The following is a 24,735-nucleotide window of genomic DNA, read 5'->3' as shown; positions in this document are numbered from 1 at the left end:
CTGAAGATATTACAATCATCCTTTTTCACTTCCATTCCCTGTAAGTGAATTCCCCATTACTGTTATTGCCTTAAAAAAGTCATTAAAGTGGATCAAGGCATTCTAACTTTTTTTATATTTTAAATTTCCAACCATGCTGAATTGCTATATAGAAGTCTGAATTTGGTAGAAATATGGATTTTCTGCTTTTGACCCTATAAAAAGTGTTTTAAGTCCCATATTGGTGGAAAAGAGCAAGTAAAATCTATTTGGGGAATAATAGACAAGTCTTTGGTTATATTTATTTGCTGATTTCTGTTGAAATTACAGAGAAAATGTAGTTTTTTTTTTAATACTGTCAAGGTGAGGAAGAATCATTTCAGTCAATTAACTACTGCTCATATAAGACAAAGCTACTCAGGGTGGCTTTAAAGATTGAGAGGTTATGGTAGAGGAGTACATTTAATGGTGTAATTGTAGCCTGGTTCATCTTCCTTATATTCACATGATTTCATCCTTAATTTCATTTGCTCAGTGAGGTATGTCTTTTGGGGCCTCTACTGAGAGGTGGGGTGTAGAGCACAGGGGTGAGGGTTGCAGGACATATACCTGATTTGGGTTTCAACTTTACAAAAGACCTCACATCTAGACTCTTGACATTATTTTTAAAGAAAATTAAAAATAGGTTACCATATAATTGCATATTTGTAAAGCATTCATTCTTAAAACATAAATATTTAGAATACAGCATAGGTCTTATAAGTCTATTTTGATATATCTTCATTTTTAAAAAACATAGGCAGTTGTCCAGGACTCTACTCACCTCTGAAAGGTTTTGATGTGTCCAAAATAATACAACAGCTGTGGTGTATTCGAAAAGAATACAAGTTCGGGGTCAGAAAATCTGAATTTAAATTTTAAGTGTCTCCTGCTAGTTGTTTGGAATTAGGCATATTATCCACCTTGCCTTGGCTTTATTTTTAGCATTTATAAACTAAAGCCATTTTCAATTATTACACAGGGTTACTATATGGATTAAGTAAAATTATAAATAAAAATGTCCTTTGTAAACCATAAAGTACTATACAAATGCGAAGTAAAATGTGTTAACCACATTTCTGGCATTTACAGATTTTAATTTATGTGTCAGAGTGTGGTTCTTTCCTGTTTAAATTATTTGGAATTCTGACTAGTAAAAACCCTAATAATGGAGACTTTCACCCTTCTTAAGACACTTTATCAGTGGAAAATTGCTCACTACATAGGAACCACTGCTAGATTTTGTCACTTAAAATATCCTACACACTGCCTACATTCAAAAGCTACAAGTCAACAATTAAACCACAGTTGTCAGGAACAAAAGTCCAAATAAATAATTTTTAATTATGATACATTACTTATTACAGTAAAAATTGGCATTTTCCCCTTCAAAAGCAGAAGCACCAGTCTTAGAATGTATAGTATGAATGGTATTTTAAGTGAAATATAGCATATTATTATGTGCAAACATTATTTTAGTATAGACCATACTTTCTAAAAGTAAAGTAATTTCACACACTGAAATCTGTTAGAATGGAAATAATGTCATGCTGAAAAATAACATAAAACCCCCATGACTTTCAAAGTCCACTTCAAATGAAATGTGGTATACTGCTAAATAGATATATGAGCAACTAAAAAGCTTAACTAGACTGAAATGGAGGGAATTTCTTATACAGGATGACTTGTGTTAAGGTTTCTTTTCACACAGTATCAGTGATTCTGCGAGAAACTAATGTGTTTTAATTCAGAACTAATTTTTTTCATTGGGTCGTCACATTTTATTTAACACCTACTTTGTGCTAGGTTTTGTTGTAGGTGCTGGGGATACAGAGAAGAAAGACACAGTCCTGCCCTTGAGGAGCTCACAGTCTAGTGGGGGAAACAGATAAGTGGACACTGGTTTTAAAATTATAAAAATTATTAGACAACTTTATAAATTTCTTTTGTAATCAAACAAACTTTGGGTGTTATGAGTGGATGGTGAAAAGGGATGATGTCCAATGTAGTGACAGACCATCTTCTTCAATATCATGTGACTTCTGCAAAGGCGGTGATATGGTTCTGGAAAAGAGAATGGAATTACAATGTCAGAGTCCTGGGAAAATTGGCTTTGAAAGATATTTAGTGCTTTACAAATGACCATTAGCTTAATATAATCTGTAGCCCATCTACGTTTAAGTTGCAGAAACATGCATTTAAGTTCTATGTATCATTACATACATTTAATGGCTAATTATAGATTTTATTCAATATTCTTAATTCACCCAATAGATTAAGAAATCGTGGTCACAATTAACACTGAAATGTGGAGAGATGAAAATGGTAATCCCAGACACTAATATTCTGCTTACTGGTAATGGGATTTTAATGCTGAGGCTTGGAGGTTCACATTAATTGCTCCTAGTGAGACAGTTGGCATACAATGAGTTGGTGAAATGCTCAGACTAAAAGGCATTTGCTGGTTGACAAAGATCTGCTTAAACACTTCATTTGTTTTCCAGTTTTATTTAGAAATAATGGACATAAATCACTGTGTAAGTTTAAGGCATACAGCGTGATGGTTTGATTTACATGATGTGAAATGATCGCCCCAATAGGTTTAGTTAACATCTATCTTCTCATATAGATACAACTAAAAGAAAGAAAAAAAAAAGGAAAACAATTCCCTTGTGCTAAGAACTCTTGGGGTTTACTCTCTCGTGAACTTTCCTAGATGTCATACAGTGGTATTAGGTATAGTCATCATGTTGTACATTACATCCCTAGTACTTATTTACTTGAAAGCTGGAAGTTTTTATTTTTTTACCATCTTCCTCCAATTCCCACTTCCCACACTCTTCACCTCGGACGGACAAATCTCTTCTTTTTTCTTTTTTTTCTGTGTATGAATTTAAGTTTTTTGTTTTTGTTTTTTTAGGATCTACATATAAGTGAAATCATACAGTATTTGTCTTTCTCTATCTGACTGATTTCATTTAGCATATGTCTTCAAGGTCCATCCCTGTTGTCACAAATGGTAGGATTTCTTCATTTTTATGGCTAAATAATATTTCTGTGTGTGTGTGTGTGTGTGTGTGTGTGTATACACACCACAGCTTCTCTATACATCTCTCCATCAATGGGCACTTAGGTTGTTTCCAGGTCTTGGCTATTGTAAATAGTGTTGTTATCAACATGAAGTACAGATGTCTTTTTGAGTTAGTGTTTTTCTTTTGGCTATATTCCCAAAAGTTGATTTGGTGGGTCATGTGACATGGCTGCAACAATTTACAATTCTATTGGTGGTGCACAAGGGGTCCCTTTTCTCCACATGCAAGCCAGCATCTGCTATCTCTTGTCTTCTTGATGATGGTCATTCCAAAAGACATGAGGTGATACCTCATTGTGGTTTTGATTTGCATCTCCCTAATGGCTAGGGATGTTGAGCATCTTTTCATATGCTTGTTGGCTTTTCATATATCTTCTTTGGAGAAATGTCTATACATGTCCTTTGCATATAATATATATATGTTATTATATATATTATATATATATATATTAACCTCTTCTCAGATATATGGTTTGAAAATATTTTTTCCCATTCCATAGGCTTTTTAACTTTGTTAATGGTTTCTTTTGCTGTGCAGAAACTTTTTTAGTTTGATGTAGTCCCACTTATTTATTTTTGATTTTGCTGCTTATACTTTAGGTGTCCTATCAGAAAGATAATTGCCAAGACTCCTCAAGGAACTTTATTCCTATGTCATCTAGGATTTTCATGGCTTCAGGCCTTACATTCAAGTATTAATCCCTCTTGAGTTAATTTTTCTAAGTGGTATAAATATAGGTCCAGTTTTTTAAATGTTTTTTTATTTTCTCTTAGATGTGTATTTATTAATTTTTTTAAAAGATTTTATTTATTCATGAGAGACGCAGAGAGAGAGAGAGAGAGGCAGAGACAGAAGCAGGCTCCATGCAGGGAGCCCAATGCAGGACCCGATCCTGGGACTCCAGGATCATGCCCTGGGTCAAAGGCAGGTGCTAAACCGCTGAGCCACCCAGGGATCCCTAGGTCCAGTTTCATTCTTCTACATGTATATATTCGATTATAACAGCATCATTTACTAAAAAAAGAAAACCTACCTTTTCTCCACTGAGTGTTCTTGGTTCCCTTATCAAATATTAGTTGACTATATATATGGTTGGTTTTATTTCTTAGCTCTCGATTCTATACCATTGGTCTATTTGTCTTTTTTTTATGGTACTATAAAGTACCATACTGTTTTGATTATATTAATATACTATACTGTTTTGTACTATACTGTTTTGATTATATTAATAACTATTGTGTTATAGTATAGTATCAGGAACTGTGATGCCTTTTTTCTTCTTTCTCAGAATTTCTTTAGCTATTTGGGGTCTTTGTGATTCCATATAACTTTAGGAGTGTTTTTTTCCTAAATCTGTATAAAGTGCCATTGGAATCTTGATAGGGGTTGCATTGAAACCACCGATGGCTTTTGGTAAGGTAGTATTCACATTTTAACAATATTAACTCTTCCAATCCATGAACATGAGATACCCACTTATTTGTGTCTTCTTTGATTTCTTTCATCAGTGTCTCAGAGTTTTCAGAGTACAGATCTTTCACCTCCTTAAATTTATTCCTAAGTATTTTATTGTTTTTGATGCTATTGTATATGGGATTGATTTATTTTTTAAAAAATTGTCAGTGAATAGAAATGCTACTGATTTTTGTATGTTAATTTTGTATTCTGCAACTTTACTAAACTAATTATTTAGATCTGCTTTTGGTTGAGTCTTTAGGATTTTTCTCTTATAAAATCGTGTCATCTGTAAATAGAGTAAATTTTAATTTTACTACTTCTTCCTCTCTAATTCTGATACTTTTTTTTTTTTTTGGCCTAACTCCTCTAGCTAGGACTTGTAATGGGAGGACTATGTAATGGGAGTGGTGAGAGTGGGCATCCTTGTCTTGCTCCTGATCTTAGAGAAAAAAGTGTTCAACTTTTCATCACGGAGTATGATGTTAGCTGTAGGCTAGGTATATGTGGCCTTTATTATGTTGAGAAACATTCCTTTTATGCCTCATGTGTTAAGAGTTTTATTGTGAATGGATGTTGAATTTTGTCAAATGTTTTTCTCTATTAAAATGATCATGTGATTCTTTTCTTTCATTCTATTAACATGTGGTATCATACTGATTGATTCACATATGTTGAACCATTCTTGCATCCCAGGGATAAATGACACTTGTTTATGATGAATGATTCAGTTTGTTAGTACAAGTATACCTTGAAGATATTGAAGGTTTCGTTTTAGACAACCACAACAAAATAAGTATCACAATAAAGTGAGTCAAAAGATGTTTTTGGTTTCCCAGTATATATAAAAGTTGTATTTATTCTATACTGTAGTGTATTCAGTGTGCAATAGCATTATGTCTAAAAAAACAATGAACATACCTTAATTAAGAAATACTTTATTGCCAAAAAATGCTAGCCATTAGCTGAGTTTTCAGTAAGTCATAATCACTGACCGCAGATCACCGTAACAAATATAATCATAATGAAAACGTTTGGAATATTGTGAGGATTATCAAAATGTGAGACAGCGACATTAAGTGAGCAAATTTCATTGGAAAAACAACACTGATGGACTTGCCCGAAGCAAAGTTGCCATAAACCTTTAATTTGTAAAAAATCACAGTATTTGTGCACTGTAATAAAGAGAAGCACAATAAAATGAGGTAGGCCTGTGTCGTATTGGGAATTTTAACATGTATAGACATCAGGGATATTGGCCTTTGGTTTTCTTTTCTAGTAAATCTTTTTCTGATTTTAGTATTAGGATATGTTCACCTATTAAGATGAGTTTTAGAATCTTTCCTTTGATGTTTTGGAAGAATTTAAGGATTGCTATTAATTCTTTAAATGTTTGGTAAAATTCACCAGTGAAACCATCTGGTCCTGGGCTTTTCACCATTGGGAGATTTTTGATTACGGATTCAATCTCCTTACTAATATTAGTTTTTTCAGATTTTCTATTTCTCCCTGATTCTGTCTTAGTAAGTTGGTGTATAGTTTTTCACAGTAGTTCTTATGATCCTTTAAGTTTCCATAGTATCTACTGTATCTTCTTCTTCATTTATAATTTTGATTTGAGTCCTTTGTCTTTTTTTCTTGGTTAGTTTAGATAAGGGTTGTCAATTTTGTTTACCTTTTCAAAGAACCAATCCTTAATTTGGCTAATATTTTCTATTGTTTTTTCTTTCTCTGTTCTTTGTTTAATTTATTTCTGCTCTAATCTTTATTGTTTCCTAGCTTCCACAGCTTTGGGCTCAATTCATTCTTCTTTTTCTCATTCTTTAAAGTGAGAGTTAGATTACTTGGGATTTTTCTTTCTCTTAATACAGGCATTTATTGCTGTAAACTTCCCTCTTAGAACTACTTTTGCTGCATTCCACAAGTTCTGGTATGTTGCATTTCCACTTTCTTTCATCCCAAGAAACTTTACTTCTCCTTTAACTTTTTCTTTGATCTATTGGTTGTTCTGGAAAGTGCTGTTTAATTTCCACGTATTCATTAATTCCAGTTTTTTTTTTCCCTGTTATTGAGTTCTGGTTACATCCCATTGTGGACAGAGAAGGTCCTTGGCATGATTTCAATCTTGAATTTGCTAAGACTTGTTTTATAGCCAAACATATGGTCTGTCTTAGAAAAATGCCCCATGTGTGCTTGATAAGAATGTATATTCTACTATTGTTGGATATCTGTATATATCTGTTAGATCCACTTGGTCTATAGTATTCAAATCTGCTATTTCCTTACTGAGTCTCTGTCTGGAAGACCATTGTTGAGAGTGAGGTATTAAAGTCCCCAACTATTACTGTATTACTGTTTATTTCTACTTTTAGCTCTATTAGTTTTTGCTTTATATATTTGGGTGCTCCAATGTTGGGTGTATAAATGCTTACAACTGGTATATTTTATTGATATATTGACCCCTTTATTATTATATCATGACTTTTTTATTTACCATTTTTAGCTTAAAGTCTATTTTGTCTGATATAAGCAGAGCCATCTCTGCTCTTTTTTAATTGCCATTTATTTGAAATGTCTTTTCCCATCCTGTCATTCTCAATCTCTGAGTGTCTTCAAGGTTACAGTGAATCTCTTACAGGCAGCATATAGTTCGATCTTTTTTTAAAAAAAATCCACTCAGCCATTCTATGTCTTTAAATTGTAAAACATAGCTCATTTATATTTAAAGTAATTGTTGATAGGTAAAAATGTACTATTGCCATTTTTAAAAAATAAATCCATTGTTCCTTGTTTTTATCTTGCTGTCATTTTTGTGTTTTGATGTTTTTTGGTACCAGAATGCTTTAACTTCTTTATTGTGTTCCTTTGTGTTAATTTCTACAGAATTTTCCCTTGTGGTTACCTTGAGGCACATACAAAATATCTTAAACATAACTTATTTTAAACTGATAATAAGTTAACTTGTGGAGAATTTATAAACTTTATACTTTTATTTTTCCTCTCCTTCACATTTTAGGTTAGTGCTATTACAAGTTACATGTTTTATGTTGTGAAATAACAGATTATCATAGTTAAGGTTATTTTTACTATGTTATTTTTTTTAACTTTTAAACTAGAGTTTTAAGTGAATTAGGTACCATTGTTACCATATGGCAGAATCTATAACTATATTTAATTTTATTTATTTATTTATTTATTTATTTATTTATTTATTTATTTATTTTTATATTTAATTTTAATGTGTAGTTCACTAAACATCCTAAAGAGGGTTATTCTGAATTCTTTGACAGTTCATAGATCTCTATTTATTTAGAGATATTTTTGGAACTTTATTAGTTTCCTTTGGTGGTACCATATTTACCTGATTTTTTTGTGATCCTTGATTCCTTAGATTGGTATCCTGTGCATTTCAATAATTAGACTCCTCTTCCAGATTTTATAGGTTTGTTTTGGCAGAGAATAGTTCCTCACCAGTCAGTTCAATTTGGGCTTCTGGTTGTGTCTGCTAGTAAACTCCTTGGGCAGGTGGAGCTTGCTCTCATTCCCTTGTTGGACAGGCTGAAGGCTGTATTCAGTGATGAGTGGGGTATGAATTTGGTTCCCTGCCTGGACACAGCAGGAGAAGTAGCTCTAAAGTTGGTAAAGCTCTATTTGTTACCTTAACTCCAGCTGACCTATACCCCAAGTTCCCTGACCTAACACGCCAAAGGCTTTGTTCTACATACTGTCGGCTCCGCCTGTCTGCCTCTTGTCTGTCTAATGTTACTGGGCTGGATAGCTTCCATTGTCTCTAGTCCTTCTGGTTAGATGGGACCAAAGGACACTCCCCACAGCAGGTGAGATTATGTTGCTGCGTCCTTGCCTGGGAGGAAGCACAGGAATGCTCCATGCCCAGTCCTGGCTTTCTCTTTGCTCTGCCTCCCTGTCTCTCAGGTACCGCTGGGCCACACTGCTTACAGAAGTTGTCACCAGCCCTTCTGGACCAAAGGGGCTGGAAGACACTTCGCTCCTCACCTGGGTGTGGGGAAACCAGGCTTGCAGGCCGGCAGAAGTCCTCATTTAAGGATCTGGATTGGGCAGATCCACACCCCGCTGATCCCCCTAGTCAGAGTGCACCCTCAGTTTGGTCCTGGAGATTACTCAAACTGCTGGTTGGGATTACTACTTGGGCATTGCAGGTATGAATTTGGTCTGCCCAGATCCGTGGGCTGGTTGTTGCAAGCCCCTCCCTGCTTCTCTATCACATGCAGATTCCCCATAGCTGAGCCTGCAGATTACCCAGCAATTCCCATGGTGTGAGATCAGAATAGGGATTCCTTCAAAGCAACCCACAGTTCTGGGGTTGGGGGGAGCTGGTTTCCCTTTGGGATTCTCTTTGCTCACTGGAGGAGCTGAAGGCTCCTGTGGTCTAGGATTCTCTCAGCGATGTCTTGTTCTTAAACAGCTCTTGGTGATTCTTCTTGTGGGCAGTGGGGAGCAAAGTCAGGAGCAACCTGTGTTGTCATTGTGGCAGTGTCACTCCAAACATTTCAGTCTTGAATTCATGAATCAAAGACTGCAGACTGCAATTTCTGTTGTTTCCTTCAATTATAGAATTCCTTGCAGGGCTTTCTTCTCCTCTTCTTCCTCCCTTTCCTTTAAAGCAACACCCTGTGGAAGGGCTACTATTCAAATGTTTTCAGATATACAGAGGGCCAGATCATGGCTTCTGAAGTATTGCAGTGGAAAATTGATATGACATAATCATGTTACATATAGGGTTACATCAAGATGTAATAAACTTGACAGCCCCAACCAATAAGAGCAGCATTACAAAAGGATTTTACCATATTACCTGCTTGAAGTGTTTTTCGTAGTAGTTTTCCGTATTGACTCTTCTTAAGTCAAGGACATCATAAACAGAATTTCATGTAATGAATGCATGCCATGAAATTTCTTCCATGTATATGTAGAACGTTTCAAGTTAAAGCATCTTAACTAGTTAAAACACTCACAAAATGTGTGTGAAGAAATTAAAACTCATTTGTACCAAATTTAGGCATATTAAACCAGAATTAGAAGAATATCACTGACTAGTGCTTACAGCATTATTTTCCAGGTCTGACTCACTTAAACCTAAAGAAAAACAGTAGGAGTCAGTAGTGAGCAGAACATACTGCCTTTTTCACTAACTACCAAGAATACTTAAGAAACTGTAATTTCTCATTTTAAAAATGCAAGATGAAAACATTGGGGAACTCAGTAACTCATCTCTGAGTCTTCTTGATTTTCTCTTACAAAAGCACAAGCATGACTTTAGGACAAAAAGGATTGTCAGAGCTTTATGATACACTGTGATTGGATAAAAGCCATCAGACCTGTGCAAACAGGACATCATAATTTTATTTCCAGTGGCCCTGTGGGAACTTGAAACCTGTGAACTGAGAAAATACAATCTGATACACAGTGTTTCACTACAAAACTGGCGGGGGTGTCGTACCTCTGGACAGGACCTAGCACATAGTAATTGCTGGAGAGATGTTAAGACATAAATTGAAGATTAACGGGTCAGTGGCAACGGTGGGTAGGAAAGGAGTGAAAAGGTGACAACAGAAATAAAGGAAAGGAGACAAAAGAGAGAAAATGGTTGGTGTTCTGAAGGCCACTGGCCCAAGTAATCAAGTGTCTACACGGCCCATTAATTTTGCTGAAGATGATCTTAAGTGAAGGAGACGACCATCACCTTGGAAGGTAGAACTGAAATATTAAAAGACCTTAATAAAACAGAGAAAGTATCAGAAACAAATCACTAATAATCAGTGCAAAGCAGGACAGAAGCAGAGGAAAGCCAAGTGACAAGTGCAAGCTGAAGAGAGTGACAAAGAATATTGTGGTGGATGTATCTGTACATTATGATCTAAACCCTAGAGAGGGTTGCTAATAATACACAGAGTACAATAGGCTGGAATTGAGATGGTCCCAAACAGGGGTGTAAGGACACTTAAGATATATGGCATCAGATGTGTATCTCGAAGTGTACTATGGAGAACTAGGAAATACTGGGTTCAGTCTGGGCCTTTAAAATCATGTTTCAGTGGTCACTGGATTTTCCTTTCACTGCCCATCGAGTCCAAACAATATTACCCTTTGCATTAAGCTAAGTCATTATCAAGTTAGACTACAGTTTCCAGACCTACTACATTTTTAGATCCCAACTCCCGCTTTTTCCAATTAGCACCCTTTTAGTTTCACATCACATTTAAGTTTTAACTTCTGAGATGATTTTTTTTCTGTCTGACTGGAATTAGAAGGATGCTGCTTGCGGCTTATCATTTAAAGGTTGGCATTAGCAGAGAGATTAAACAGATGAAAATAAAACATTAAAGTGACTGTACATAGGGAAGAGAAAATTAAAGGGAAATTTAATAATAGGGTTTAAGTACATGAAAGGAGTATACAGAGAGCATGGGGGCCATCTGTTCATCAATTTCACTAAGAGCAAATGGACTCACACCACAGAATGAAGGAGATGGATTACTTAGCTGAGTAAGATTTAAAAACTAGGATTAAGTCTCTTTAACATAGGGGTGATTTTTCCCTGAAGGAATCTAGAGAAAGTACAAGGGTAATTATTTAAGGTCTCTACCATCCCTAAAACACTCTGATTCTATGTTATAAAAATTACATTAGCAACGTATGTAAATGCATAATTTGAAATATACACATGGCATAATTCCTATGAAGGAAGTTATGGTAGTGCTCACTTCCTTTCAGCGTTTTTCTCAGTGATAGAAAAAGCCAGAATTTCATTTATTATTTTCAGGTCACCTGTCTTGAGAAATGTGTTTCTTATGAGGCAAAACCAGGTAATGAGAGGTTTCCCCTTTTAATCTGGCTGAATTCTTAATCTGCAATATTAAATCCTATTAGTAGATAATACTGAAAGCATGTAGTAGGCAAACTAAAAATTCATGCATAATAGTTTAATTCAGAGTCACATGAAGAAAGTAGTCAGGTCTTTGATCAGTGCAATTACTGCTTTTTGCACTATACACACAGAGGTTTCTAGTACAGATGGCAGAGTTTGAGCTCAAGAAGTTGAAGATTAAAAGGTGCTGCATCCATTAGAAAGTGTTCATTCAAGTCCACAGCAAATCAGAGTGCAAAATACCGAATCCAGTCCTTGAGTGCAGAGGTCCCATGGAAAAACAAGCACTTGTTTTTGAAAAGTAGTTTTGGATTCTTAAATTCGGTGAATTCTAAAGTCTATATAGTATGCCAGTTTTTGAAGCTCTAAGTTCTACATAAAAATCTCTATTTTACTATTTCTTCTATACTTCCCTTTGTAGAAATTACACTTATTTAAAAAGATGTTATTTAAAACAAAACTATCATCAACTTATGACAATGTGGAGATGACATGTCACTTGACAAGACATGCCACTCACCATTTCCCTTTAAGAAAATATGAGGGAAATGTAAAAAGAGCACTTCAGATAGGAAAAACAAAAAAGCCATTATTATTACGGGCTATTTAGTTGAGGAATGCCAAATTCCCATTAAGTAAAAAATTAAAAAAAATACATTTGGAAGGTAAAATAATAACAATAGTCAAGTACCTCGAGTTTTGGATGCAATAGAAACCTGCACAGAAGGACATTTTCTGTATTTGCCTTAGCTTTGCAACCCAACTTCAAGGCCAGTGCGCTCTAGCGCACATACGTTTATTGCCTTAATTGAAGATGTTCGCAGTGGCTTAGTCCCAGTATCCAGCTGAAGAGCCTTGCAAGACAGTCTTTAAAGGACCTTCCCTGTGAAGTTTCTTCTTGACCATTCTCAATGGGTTGGATTCGGGACACCTACAAAATGTGTTTTATTCATTATTTAAATGCTTATTTAATGTGGATTGACTGACTTGGACAAAGTACTAGTTTACTTTAAGTTCTATGTTGTTCTATTATTAGACCAAATGCTGAGGCTAAATACTATTCCAGTTTCTTTCTTTCAAGATGATCATTAAGAGCTTTTCTGTTCTAATAGGAGGTTGTCAGCAATCAGCTCAGGTTTTTAACCTCAATATAAAATGAGATCTGTGCATAGAATGTCGTTAATTCAATGATTTATGTCTTCACCTCTATTGGTAAGGAAGCTGTGTGGTACAGTGGACTCTGTGGTCAAGTAGTAGGAATGTCAAGTGTCGAAGGTGGGCTTCACAACAACTGAAATTTTCACAAGCAAGTTAACCTTTCAGAGAGACCCAACTTTCTCGTCTGAGAAATGGAAATAATAATACCCATTTGAATGGATTCTTGCTAAGATTAAATGAGATTATATGAACCAAGTTCCTTATCTCTACTCGAACATCTATAATTTTCTATAAAGACAAGGTAACAAGATGAAAAAATAAAAAAAGAAACAAAAAGCACAAAGAGAAAGAAATACATATATATTATAGCTGGCTGGAATTTCACAATGTTGTAGTCTACAATTCCAATATCCACACAAACTTTAAAACCAAATGTTTCTTATAAGATTGGTGCAAATTCATTTGGTGGTGAATTGCTTTGAGACAATTTATACTCTATGGTGTGAGATAATTTATGCTGTGAGGTAATTTATATTTTATGTTGTGCTGCAGAAATATTCATCTTTGATTACAAAGTGCTGCCCAAGACCCTGCTTGTATAACAAAATACACAGTATTTTCCCCTAAAATATAAAATATTTTTATTTTATACTGAATACTGAAAAAATCTAGCACTAAGGTTTAGGATAGGGTATCATGGCCCTATAATAATTAACAATTCTGATGCTGTATAGATGCAGCCTACATTTATTTCAACATGGGAGGGTAAAGGAATGCCATACTCCTAAATACTGGCCCTCTGTATTTTACTATTTGCTTCCTTTGTTTGTTCATTGTGTCCCTGGAGGGAGACAAAGTGGGCACAAGAGAGAAGGAGGGAAAGGAGTAATACTTGGAGCATGTGCTCTAGGACCTTCGTCACATTCAGTTTTCCTCCTGGTAGATTGTGAAGCTGGTATTTTCAGTAAAAGAGAAACAATGTTAGGTCTGCTTGAGAAGAAATTACTAGAGAACCTCAAACTTAGGCTGTGAAGCAGATTGAAAGATGCTCAACAGTTTCATGTTTTAAGAAGTTGGGGATATAAAGACATAAACGCTGAAATGTGATAAAACCAGGGTTCTCATGGGAAAGAAGATTGTTTTGAACCATTTCTTCCTCTACCGAGGTTTGCTTTTCAGCTCAGAGTTTTACATTCACTCAGCTTTGTTTCTATTCTGGAATTTCTTTTTTGTACTATTTGGAGACGGGGGCTCAAAGCTACTTTCTGAGAGAATCGTTACTCTCCAGAGGAAGAAGAAGTCTCTAGGTGGCTTTCACTGATAAGCTAATTAAACCACAGACAGCCCGGGCTTTTACTGGAGCATTAGCTGTAGATCTTATGAAGTATTCCCAAGTCCCGAGGAGCCAAGGATTTAAGGCTTTCCACAATGAATGTTTAGGAGCACGGGTTCTCAATCTCGGCTGCATGCTGGAAATCACCTGGGGGCTTTAAAAAAATACTGACATGACACCAGAGACTTGGATTTAATTGGTTTGAGGCATGGTCTGGTCAATGGTAGTTTTAAAGGCCCTCCAGGTGACTCTAATGCTTAGCCAATATTGAACACTACTGTTTCAGAAGATCTGCAGGCCCAGCTGAATCCAGGCCACAGCTGACTCCATATCCACATCACCTGAGAGGCTGATACACTACAGATCCCCAGGCCCAACCACACCCAGGCCTACTGGATCAGAATCTCTGGGCGTGCATCCCAAAAATGTGCCCTTTGCACAAATGCTATAAGGGAAGGATTCCCTTTTACACCAGTCTGAGAATCACTGTCTAAAGGTGTTGTAAAGTGATTAGTTAGCAATGTAAACACTGTCAGGTGTATGAAAGAAATTCTCTTTAAAACTGCTACCATCTTGGGGGTCGCTGGGTGGCTCAGCGGTTGAGTGCCTGCCTTTGGCCCAGGGCGTGATCCTGGGGTCCTGATATCGAGTCCCACATCAGGCTCCCTGCAAGGAGCCTGCTTCTCCCTATGCCTGTGTCTCTGCCTCTCTCTCTCTTTCTCTCTCATGAATAAATAAATAAAATCTTAAAAAAAAAAAAACCTACCATTTCTCTGGTAAAAAGAGCACTGCTTTATTTATTTATGATAGTCACAGAGAGGGGGGGGGGGGCAGAGACACAGGCAGAGGGAGAAGCAGGCTCCATGCACCGGGAGCCTGATGTGGGATTCGATCCCAGGTCTCCAGGATCGCGCCCTGGGCCAAAGGCAGGCGCCAAACCGCTGCACCACCCAGGGATCCCCAAGAGCACTGCTTTAAAAAGCAATAATCCTGAATGATTGTTGTGTTCAAAAATTTCTGAGAATAACTGCACATTATATTCCTTGCTTAGAGCAAGTGCAGAAAGGTGTTGGGATCTGCAGCAGAGACTGGGTTTCACTGTAACTCAGTGTCTCTCAGCACAATGACATGAAGCTCCATGTGAGTCTATTAATATTAATGGACTTGCGTACTTGGTGGATGCGGGTATCCATGTTCTTTATCTTTAGTTTCTTAACCTCCCTAACTCTAATGACCTGTGGCGCATGCTCACAACTATATTCCCAACCATCAACCACATTGAAAATGTAAAGCCCCAGGGCACCTGAGTTACTCAGGTCGTTAGGCGCCTGCCTTGTGCCCAGGTCATGATCCCAGCGTCCTGGGACTGAGTTCCACGTCGGGCTCCCTCCTCAGAAGCCTGCTTCCCCCTCTCCCTCTGCCCCACCTCTGGCTTGTGTGCTCTCTCTTACTCATATTTTCTTTCAAATAAACAAATAAAATTTTAGAAATGTAAAACCCCAGTTTACCTCCTGTCCTACCTCCTTTATACTACAAAGTTTCTTTGGCCATTTTTGAAATTTCCCAACCACTAATCTGTTACTATGCTCCAGCGCATCTTGTCCCTTCTCAATTCAATTTCTTTTACCCTCATTCTGGATCCTACCTGAACACTCTTTAATGGAACCCTCAAGTCTCTTGCCTCCATGCTCTTATCTCACCTGCCAAACAAAATCTTTGAAAAAGCTGCTTCCTCTATCTTCCTCATTCTTCTCTCTCCTCCTCACTTGGCTAACAGTCCTTCGGCTGTTCCTTGAGAGGATGCTGCAAGCATTTCTACGTTTAGGTAGGTCACCCTCTATGCCCTCCTCTAGCACAGCTCTCATCACCCTGTCCCATATTTGCTCATAAGATTATTGATCTTCCCACTAGACTGTAAGCTCATGGATCCTGGGAAATGTACCATAGTGCTTCTTATTTGGTACTTGTTACATATCTCATATATTATAAATCTAATTACAAGTAAAATTTTACTACATATAACAAATGATAATAAGAAAGGTAACTCTTCCATAAATTGTACCCAGGCCTTGTTTTACACTGGCATTTTAATCACCTAATTGGATTACTATTTCATTTTTCTTTAACTTTTTAAAATGCTTTAGATTTGCTATATAAGCACCTCAGTGCTACTTGACAGAAGAATCAGAGGACATGGTAAGGGGTCAAGTGCATGACAAATTCTTGTACAACCAGGAGCTGATTAAAACTCATTTTAAAACTTCCCTTTTTTGAGGACATGTTGTTGTTGAGCACTGGGTATTATATACAAGTGATGAATCATTAAATTCCACTCCTGAAACCAACATTACACTATATGTTAACTAACTCAAATTTAAATAAAAATTTGAAAAAAAATTAAAACAAATAAGTAAATAAAACTTGCCTATTTTCACCAGAAGGTACCAGTTGGTAAAAATCTAGATGAGTCACAACAAGATTCATTTCAGAACCTTTCAAAACCTTAAGTATCATGAGCCATGACACAGATACTTTGGAACATTTTTGTAAAGGTAAATATACATTTACTATAAAACCACAATCCCTATTCCTAGGTGTTTATCCAAGATTTAGAAAAATATGTATGTACACAAAAACTTGTACATGGATTTTTATATCAGCTTTATTCATAACTGTGAAAAACTTAAAAAAACTCAAATATCCTTCAATTGGTGGTACATACATATGACAGAATAATAGCAATAAAAAGGAAAAAAATAACCTACCCGTGTAAATTATAACATAAATTAATTTCAAATGCATTATGCCAAGTGGAAGAAGTCAGATTCAAATAGCTACAGATGGCGCGCATCCATTTACACAATATTCTGGGAAAGGTAAAACTATGGGAACAGAAAACAGATTAGTGGTTGCAGGAGTTGGGGGTTGAAGGAGGGGTTTGACCAACAAGGGAAAGGAAGGAACTTTTTAGGGTGATGGAAATGTTCTATAACTTGATTATGGTGATGATTATATGATGGTATGTACTTGACAAAAACTCATAAAACTATGTGCCAAAAAAAGAAAGAGTTTTATAGAATGTAAAGTATGCCTTTAATACCCTCCCCTCAAATATTGAAACCATTAGCTACAATATGAACTAAGTCTAAAAGCCAAATGGTACCTAGGATTTGGTTTGTCAATTATTGAATTATTGCTTCAATATTTCATTGTTTCAAAAGAAAAATATAAAATATATGTATGGGAGGATATTTAAAAGATACAAATTAAATGAGGTACAACATTTATTTTTGACCTATGAGATTGGTGAGGATTATTAAAAGTAATATTCTCCATTGTTGGAGACATAAAAATACGAATCACACCAAAAGCCTGAAGAGTACTCATCCTTGTTTTCTGAGCATTTCCACTTCTATGGAAGTGGAATTTATTCTTAAATAAATTATTAATGGAACTTACAAAGATATCTGTTTTAGAGATGTTAACCCTATTATTGTTTATAATTATGGGAAATTGGAAGTGGAAAGAATCTCCTATGCCTAACAAAGGTAGTGGTTAATTTATATGAATTAGAACTTTTTCAATATAATTGTGTAATATTGTATAGCAGAGTGATTATGAGCTTGAGCTCTTGAAGTGTGATAAATATGAAACATATTTGGAAATGGAAAACGGAAAATACAATTCTGTATTCTTGTTTCAGAACACATACCAGGTGTGTAACCTTGGGCAGGTTATTTAGCCTTTCTATATCTCATTCTCTGTAAAACAGAAATAATAAGATATACTTAAATAGTTTCTATAAAACATAAAACGAGGCCTGGGTGGCTCAATTGGTTAAGAGTCTGCCTTCGGCTCAGGCCTGTTCTCAGGGTCCTGGGATCAAAACCACATCAGGACCCCTGCTAAGCAGAGAGTTTGCTACTCCCTCCCTTTGCCTCTCCCTCAGTATCATGCTCTCTCTCACTCTTTGTCTCAAATAAATAAATACAATCTTAATAAATAAATAAGATGATGTTTAATGTGTGAAGTTCTTTGCAGACACATATTAAGCTCTCCTAAAGATTAGCTTTTACTCTTATGCTTGATATGAGTATTAGATTTATTGATCTGTATTCATATCTTTGATATACTGTTGTCCAAACAAAAGCAGACTACAGAAAAGAACATCCAGGGAAATCCCGTACTATATACAAATCCACATATAGACTCACGGGATCATCAAGGCTACTTAAGAAAGTGTTTCCAGGGCCAACTCAGTCAGTTGACTCTTGATTTCAGGTCAGGTCATGCTCTCAGGATCCTAAGATGGAGAGAGGATAGAGCTGGGGCAGTGGGCACCATGCTTAGTGGGGAGTCTGCTTGAGATTCTATATCCCCCTCCCAATGCATGTGCACACATGCACGTGCACATTTTCTCTCAAATGAATAAATCTTTTTTAAAAAAGAAGAAAAAGTTTCCAGTGATCACTGTGGTGGGATATGGATAGTTTCTATCTACCTTTGTTTTGCTTGCCAGACTTTGACATTTTAAACAATATACACAAATTACTTGCTTCTTTGATTGAAACAACAAAAAATTATGGTTGTTTCATAAAACTGTGAATGAGTTTATTGTTTATTTTCCTAGTTTTATTAATATAAAAGTTTACATTTTCTCTACAAAAAGCATTCATAGTGTCACGGTGCTCTTGATCGGTTTTGAAGGCCTCCATACGTGTCTCTAGGACAGTCCACCATTTGGGAACAAATCTGAGAGAAGAGGGGAATGAATGGGTAGGAGCTGTCTCCTATGTATAATTAATTGTGTGTGTATCAAGGATTATTTTTTAATCTATCATTGTTTTATTCTCTCCTTAACTGCTGACTGCAAGAATCACATAATTTAAAGATGCAGTCATCAACTGTATATTTATTCACACAAATAAGATGAGGAAGCATGTTTATATTCAAAAGTAATTTATTGAAAAGTTGCTTTTATAAAAGGCCAATTTAGATAACTGAAAAAAATCTGGCTTTTATTCTTTATGTAGGATATTATGATTTATAAATAGTGTGGAAAAATACTAAATATATGGGAACATAAATAGGAAAAATGACATATGGCAAAGTAATAACAGAATGCATTAGTTTTTCTAACCTAAAATGTTGATGTCTGTTGGAATTTTTAAGCTTCCCTTCTCAATTGACTTTTTTTAAGCAAAATTAAATTTAACAAATGAGAACAGAGTACAGCATGTAAACACTCATTTACTTCAAATATTTTTCATTAGTGTTCAAAGCTTAGATCGAGGAAAAATGCCTAAAATATGAATATATTTAGTTTCACTAACTATTCCAATATCTGATCACTAATAAAATTGTTTTGACAAGGTCCTATATAACATTTATATACAGTTCAGCAGTTCTGTAAAACAAAGATTTGCATTATAGGAAAGCAACTAAATCTTAAATAGATTGCCGTAGTTATTCATGCACAGCATTCTGAAACCTCAAAGGAATTTATCACAGAGAGCACGTAATGCATAATCATATTTGTCTTGGCAAGAAACCACAGGATTGTTTTGCTATTGCTATGACACTAATGTATGCAAAATTTTATACTATAATATTTTCTGCCACTTGTGCTATGTATGTCATAGAAAATCTGTATAAACTTTTAAGTCTATGAAATACATCTATTGGAGTTTCCTAGTCTGAGATAAGATGAAAATCCTATTAAGGGAATCATATTATTGAAGGTGGGAACTAACTTGTGCTAACCACCTACAATGTACCAAGAAGTTTATTTGTGATCTGTTAATTCCAACAGTTACCCTACAAGGGAGTCATTATTGTACCAATTTTTCAGTTAAGGAGGAATAATTTCTTTAATCCACCTAGTTATTAAGTAATCAAAAAAGGCTTTAAATTCAGGATTTCCAGCTGTAAAAGCCTGGCTCTCCATTTGCCCCCCACCTCCACTCTGCCTTAATTTCAGCTCAGGCTTCTCCTTGACCCTTGTGATTTTATAATCTGCAAAACAGTAAATGTAAAGGTCAATGCATATGCTTCTCATTGTGAATTCTCTTAGAATGTTCCTATGCATATTATTTTCCCTTGCAATAGCCATGGGAATTAAACATGGTAATTTCCATCTGTAATAATACACACATGACATTTTTAGATTTTTGGAACTGTCATCATGGCTTACCACTTTCATTTAGGTGATAGTTCTGTTAATCAGGGTGTGCTTTTACACTATGAGCTTCTTGGGTAGTGTAGGTTGGTGAAAAGTCCCTTACCTAAAATACAAAACTGTAATCTTGGAAATTATCCCTATCATTCGTGTTATTGGCAAAGGGAATTCCTTTTGACTCACTTGATAAGATCACTTAAACCTAAGAAAAAATAATGCCTAGGTTTAGATAGAAACAAAATTATTTTCTCAAAAAAGCATCTATTATACCTGGTTATATTCACTAAGTTAACTCTCAAGATTATTTCAAATTAGCTCTAAGTGATTATCGTGGCCTAACTGCCTTAACACACATATGTAGATATAAACTCTTAGATTTATTACAAATACACCCTTTTCTATCAAATACCATTCATCTTCATATATATTTAAGAGTTTTTTGTTCTTTTGCTAAATTATTCCTTTCCTTAGATTTTCTTAGAGTTAAAATCAATAATACAGATGCACACATTATTATTTGCATATGCTTACCTATTCAAATCTGAATGCCAGTGGTTTGCCTTAGAGTGAGAATAAGCAGAGTGAAAGAAAGAAAGAAAGAAAAAAAGAAAGAAAGAAAGAAAGAGAGAGAGAGAAAAGGACAAAAGTGCTCAGTGCTTTGCTGCTGTGATGAATGCAGCTTGACCCAGGAGAATCCCTGGAAGGAATGTCAATGTACTCCTTATTCATTAATTATAGACAAAAGAAATCTCTGAAGAGAAAACAGGCAAATGCCACAGATGCAAGGTCAGCCTGTACCCGGGAGTGAGAGTACAGGGACAATTTTCTTAGTGACAGCCTGCCTAGCAGTTAGCCTTTTCCACTGTAAATCATTGGGATAGTTAGATAACTCCTGCTATAGATTGAATGTTTGTGTCCTCCCCAAATTCAGTGTGGAAACCTAACCCCCAGTGTGGTGGTATTTGGAAGGAAGGTCTTTGGGGAAGTGATAAGGTCATGAGGGTGGGGCCCTCATGAATGGGATTAGTGTCCATATAAAAGAGACTCCAGAGAGCTCCCTCACTCCTTCTGCCATGTGAGGACACAGGAAATGGGCTCTCGCCAAGCACTAGGTTTGCTGACATCTTGATCTTGGACTTCCCAGCTGCCAGATCTTTGAGGAATAAATTTCTATTGTTTATTTGGCACTTAGATATAGCAGCCTGAACACACTAAGTCAACTCTTTTGACCAGAATTGGCATCTAACTAAAAACAAACTTTGCCAGAAGATTACTGGTCAATCAAAATGACATGACATTTTCTTTCTTTGTAAGTATCCCATAAAAGACTCTTCATGAATTTTCATCAAAAGTGGCAGAATCTTTGAAAAGATAAACAAGAGTGACAAGCCTCTGGCTAGACTCATCAGGAAAAAAGGGAAAGGACTCAAATAAATAAAATCAGAAGTGAAAGATGTATTATAACTTGTACCACAAAAATACAATGGATCGTAAGTGAACAATTAGACACCAATAAATTGAACAACCTAGAAAAAATGGATAAATTCCTAGAAACATACACCCTTCCAAGATGGAATCATAAAGAACTAGAAAATCTTACTAGTAGGAAGATTAAATCAGCAATCTCCTTTCCTCCTGCCAAACAAAAGTCTAGGACCAGAAAGCTTCACTGGTGAATTCTACCAAATATTTTAAAAAGAATTAATATCAATTCTTCTCAAACTCAAAAAAAAAAAAAAAAAAACAGAAGAGGGAAGAACACTTCCAAACATATTTTACAAAGCCAGCGTTACACTCTGATGCTGAAACTAAAAAGAATACCACTGGAAATATCATAGGCCAATATACCTTATGAACATGGATGTAAAAATCCTCAACAGAATTTCAGCAAAACAAATTTAGCAACACATTACAAGGATAATTCAGCATGATCAAGTTGGATTTATTCCAGGGATGCAAGGATTGTTCAACACCCACAAATCAATTAGTGTTATATACCACATTAACAAAATGAAAGATAAAAATCACATGATCATCTCAATAGATATATAAAAAAGCATTTGGCAAAATTCAACATCCATTTATGATAAAAATTCTCAACAAAGTGGGTATAAAGGGAACATATCTCAATATAATAAAGACCATATATGACAAGCCCAAAACTAACTTCATACCCAATGAAAAAGCTGAAAGCTTTTCCTCTAAGATCAGTAACAAGACAAGGATGCCACTATGACCACTTCCCTTCAATATAGTATTGGAATTCCTAGCTAGAGCAATTGGGCAAGAAAAAGAAGTAAATCCAAACTGAAAAGGAAGAAGTAAACTTTCACTACTTGCAAAAGACATAATGCTGTATATAGAAAAAACTAAGGACTATGCCCAAAAAACTCTTAGGACTAATGAACAAATTCAATAAGACTGCAGGATACAAAATCAATATACAAAAAAGTCAATATACAAAAATCCACTGCATTTCTATATACTAATAACAAACTATTAGAAAGAAAGATGAAGAAACACTTGCAGTTGAATAAAAAAGGATACAAAGTGTAGGATTAAAATTAATCAAGGAGGGAAAGACCTGTACACTGAAAACTACAGGACAATAATGAAAGAAATTAAAGAAAGCGAATAAATGGAAGGATAATGAATAAATGTTCATGGATTGGAAGATTAATACTGTTAAAATGCCCATGCTACCCAAAGCAATTTCCAGATCCAATGCGATTCTTATAAAAAAACTTTTTTCTTTTTTTACAGGTTTTATTTATTTACTTATTTATTTCTTTATTTAAGAGAAAGAGAGAGAGAGAGAGCATTAGCAGTGGGGGAAAGGAAGAAGCAGAGAGAGAAGCAGACTCCCCACTGAGCAGGGAGCCTGATGTGGGGCTCCATCCCAGGATCAGAGATTATGGCCTGAGCAGAAGGCAGACCAATGACTGACTGAGCCACCCAGGCATCCCTTTATCAAAATTCCATTGGCATTTTGAAACAGAATGAACAATCCTGAAATTTCTATGAAAACACAAGATTCTGAATAGCCAAAGCAATTTTGAGAAAGAAGAACAAAACTAGAAGTATCAGACTCCCTGATTTCATACTATATTAAAAAACTATAGTAATCAAAACAGAATGGTACTGGTATAAAAATGGACACATATGTCAATAGAACAGTATGGAGAGCCCAGAAATAAATTCATGAACATATGATCAATTGATTCATGACAACAGAGGCAAGAATGGACAGGAAAGGACAGTCTCTTCAGTAAATAGTGTTGGAAAAACTGGACAGCCACATGTAAAAGAATGAAACTGGATCGTTATCTTACACCATACACAAAAATTAACTCGAAATGTAAGTGACAGTTGAATGTAACACCCTAAACCATAAAACTCCTAGAAGAAAACGTAAGCAGTAAGCTCCTTGACACAGATCTTGGTGATGATTTTTTTGGCTCTGACTCCAAAGGCAAAACCAACAAGAGCAAAAATAAATAAGTAGAACTACATCAAGCTAAAAAGGTTCTGCACAGCAAAAGAAACCATCAGAAAAAAAAAAGGCAACCTACTGAATGGGAGAAAATATTTGCAAATCATATATCAGATAAGAGGTTAATATTCAAAATATGTAAAAAAATCATCAAACTCAACAGCAAAAAGATTAATTTTATGAAAAAATGAGCAAAATTCTGAATTTTATTTTTTTAAAGAAGACATAGAGATGGCCAACAGATACATGAAAAGATGTTCAACATCACTAAGCATCTGGAAAATTCTAGTAAAAATCACAATGAGCTATCACTTCACACCTGTTAAAATAGCTATTATCAAAAGACAAGAAATGACAAGTGCTGGCAAAGATGTGGAGAAAAGAGGGGACTTGTGCACTGTTGGTAGGAATGTAAATTGGTGCAGCCACTATGGAAAACAGTATGAGGTTTCCTAAAAAAAGTAAAAATTGAACTACCATGTGATCTAGCAATTCCACCTCTGGGCATTTATCTGAAGGGAAATGAAAACACTAGTTTGAAAAGATATATGCACTCTCATGTTCACTGCAGCATTATTTACAAAGATATGGAAACAATCTAAATGTCCATTGATGAATGAATGGATAAAAGAGATGTGGTAAATATATACACAAAAGACTATTATTTAACTATCAAAAAAGAAATCTTGCCATTTGCAACAATATGGATGGACCTTGAGGACATTATGTTAAGTAATATAAGTTATACAAAGAAAGACAAATACCGTATTATCTCACTTATACATGGAATCTGAAAAATCAAAACTCATAGACACAGAACATATCAGTAATTGTGAAAGGCAAGAGGTGGTGTGGATGGGCAAAATGGGTGAAGGGAGTCAAAAGATGCAAACTTCTAGTTATAAAATAAGTCATGGGGGCATAATATACAGTATGGTGACTATAAATAATGTCTTCAGTATAAGAAAAAAATTGTAACTATATGATGATGGATGTTAACTCATTGTGGTGATCATTTTGGGATATATATATATATATAAAAATATCACATCATTGTATTATACACTTGAATTTACTATAGTGTTATACATCAATTATACC

The 24,735-nt window shown here is 35.4% G+C and overlaps 1 protein-coding gene across 1 annotated transcript in view; it reads right to left on the bottom strand.

The window, feature by feature from the left end:
- Positions 1-1,342: 1,342 nt before the first annotated feature.
- The window catches only part of PLPPR5 (phospholipid phosphatase related 5), a gene marked incomplete at its 5' end in the record, with an annotated part of 121,137 nt that continues 97,744 nt past the window's right edge, over positions 1,343-24,735 (bottom strand). The window contains one exon of the mRNA XM_072751309.1: positions 1,343-2,082. Coding sequence (XP_072607410.1) covers positions 2,050-2,082 — 33 coding nt within the window. The remainder of the gene's footprint in view (positions 2,083-24,735) is intronic.

The sequence above is a fragment of the Vulpes vulpes genome, chromosome 3 (assembly GCF_048418805.1).
Source record: "Vulpes vulpes isolate BD-2025 chromosome 3, VulVul3, whole genome shotgun sequence".
Taxonomy (NCBI): Eukaryota; Metazoa; Chordata; class Mammalia; order Carnivora; family Canidae; genus Vulpes; species Vulpes vulpes.
This window is presented reverse-complemented; position numbering and strand designations above follow the sequence as displayed.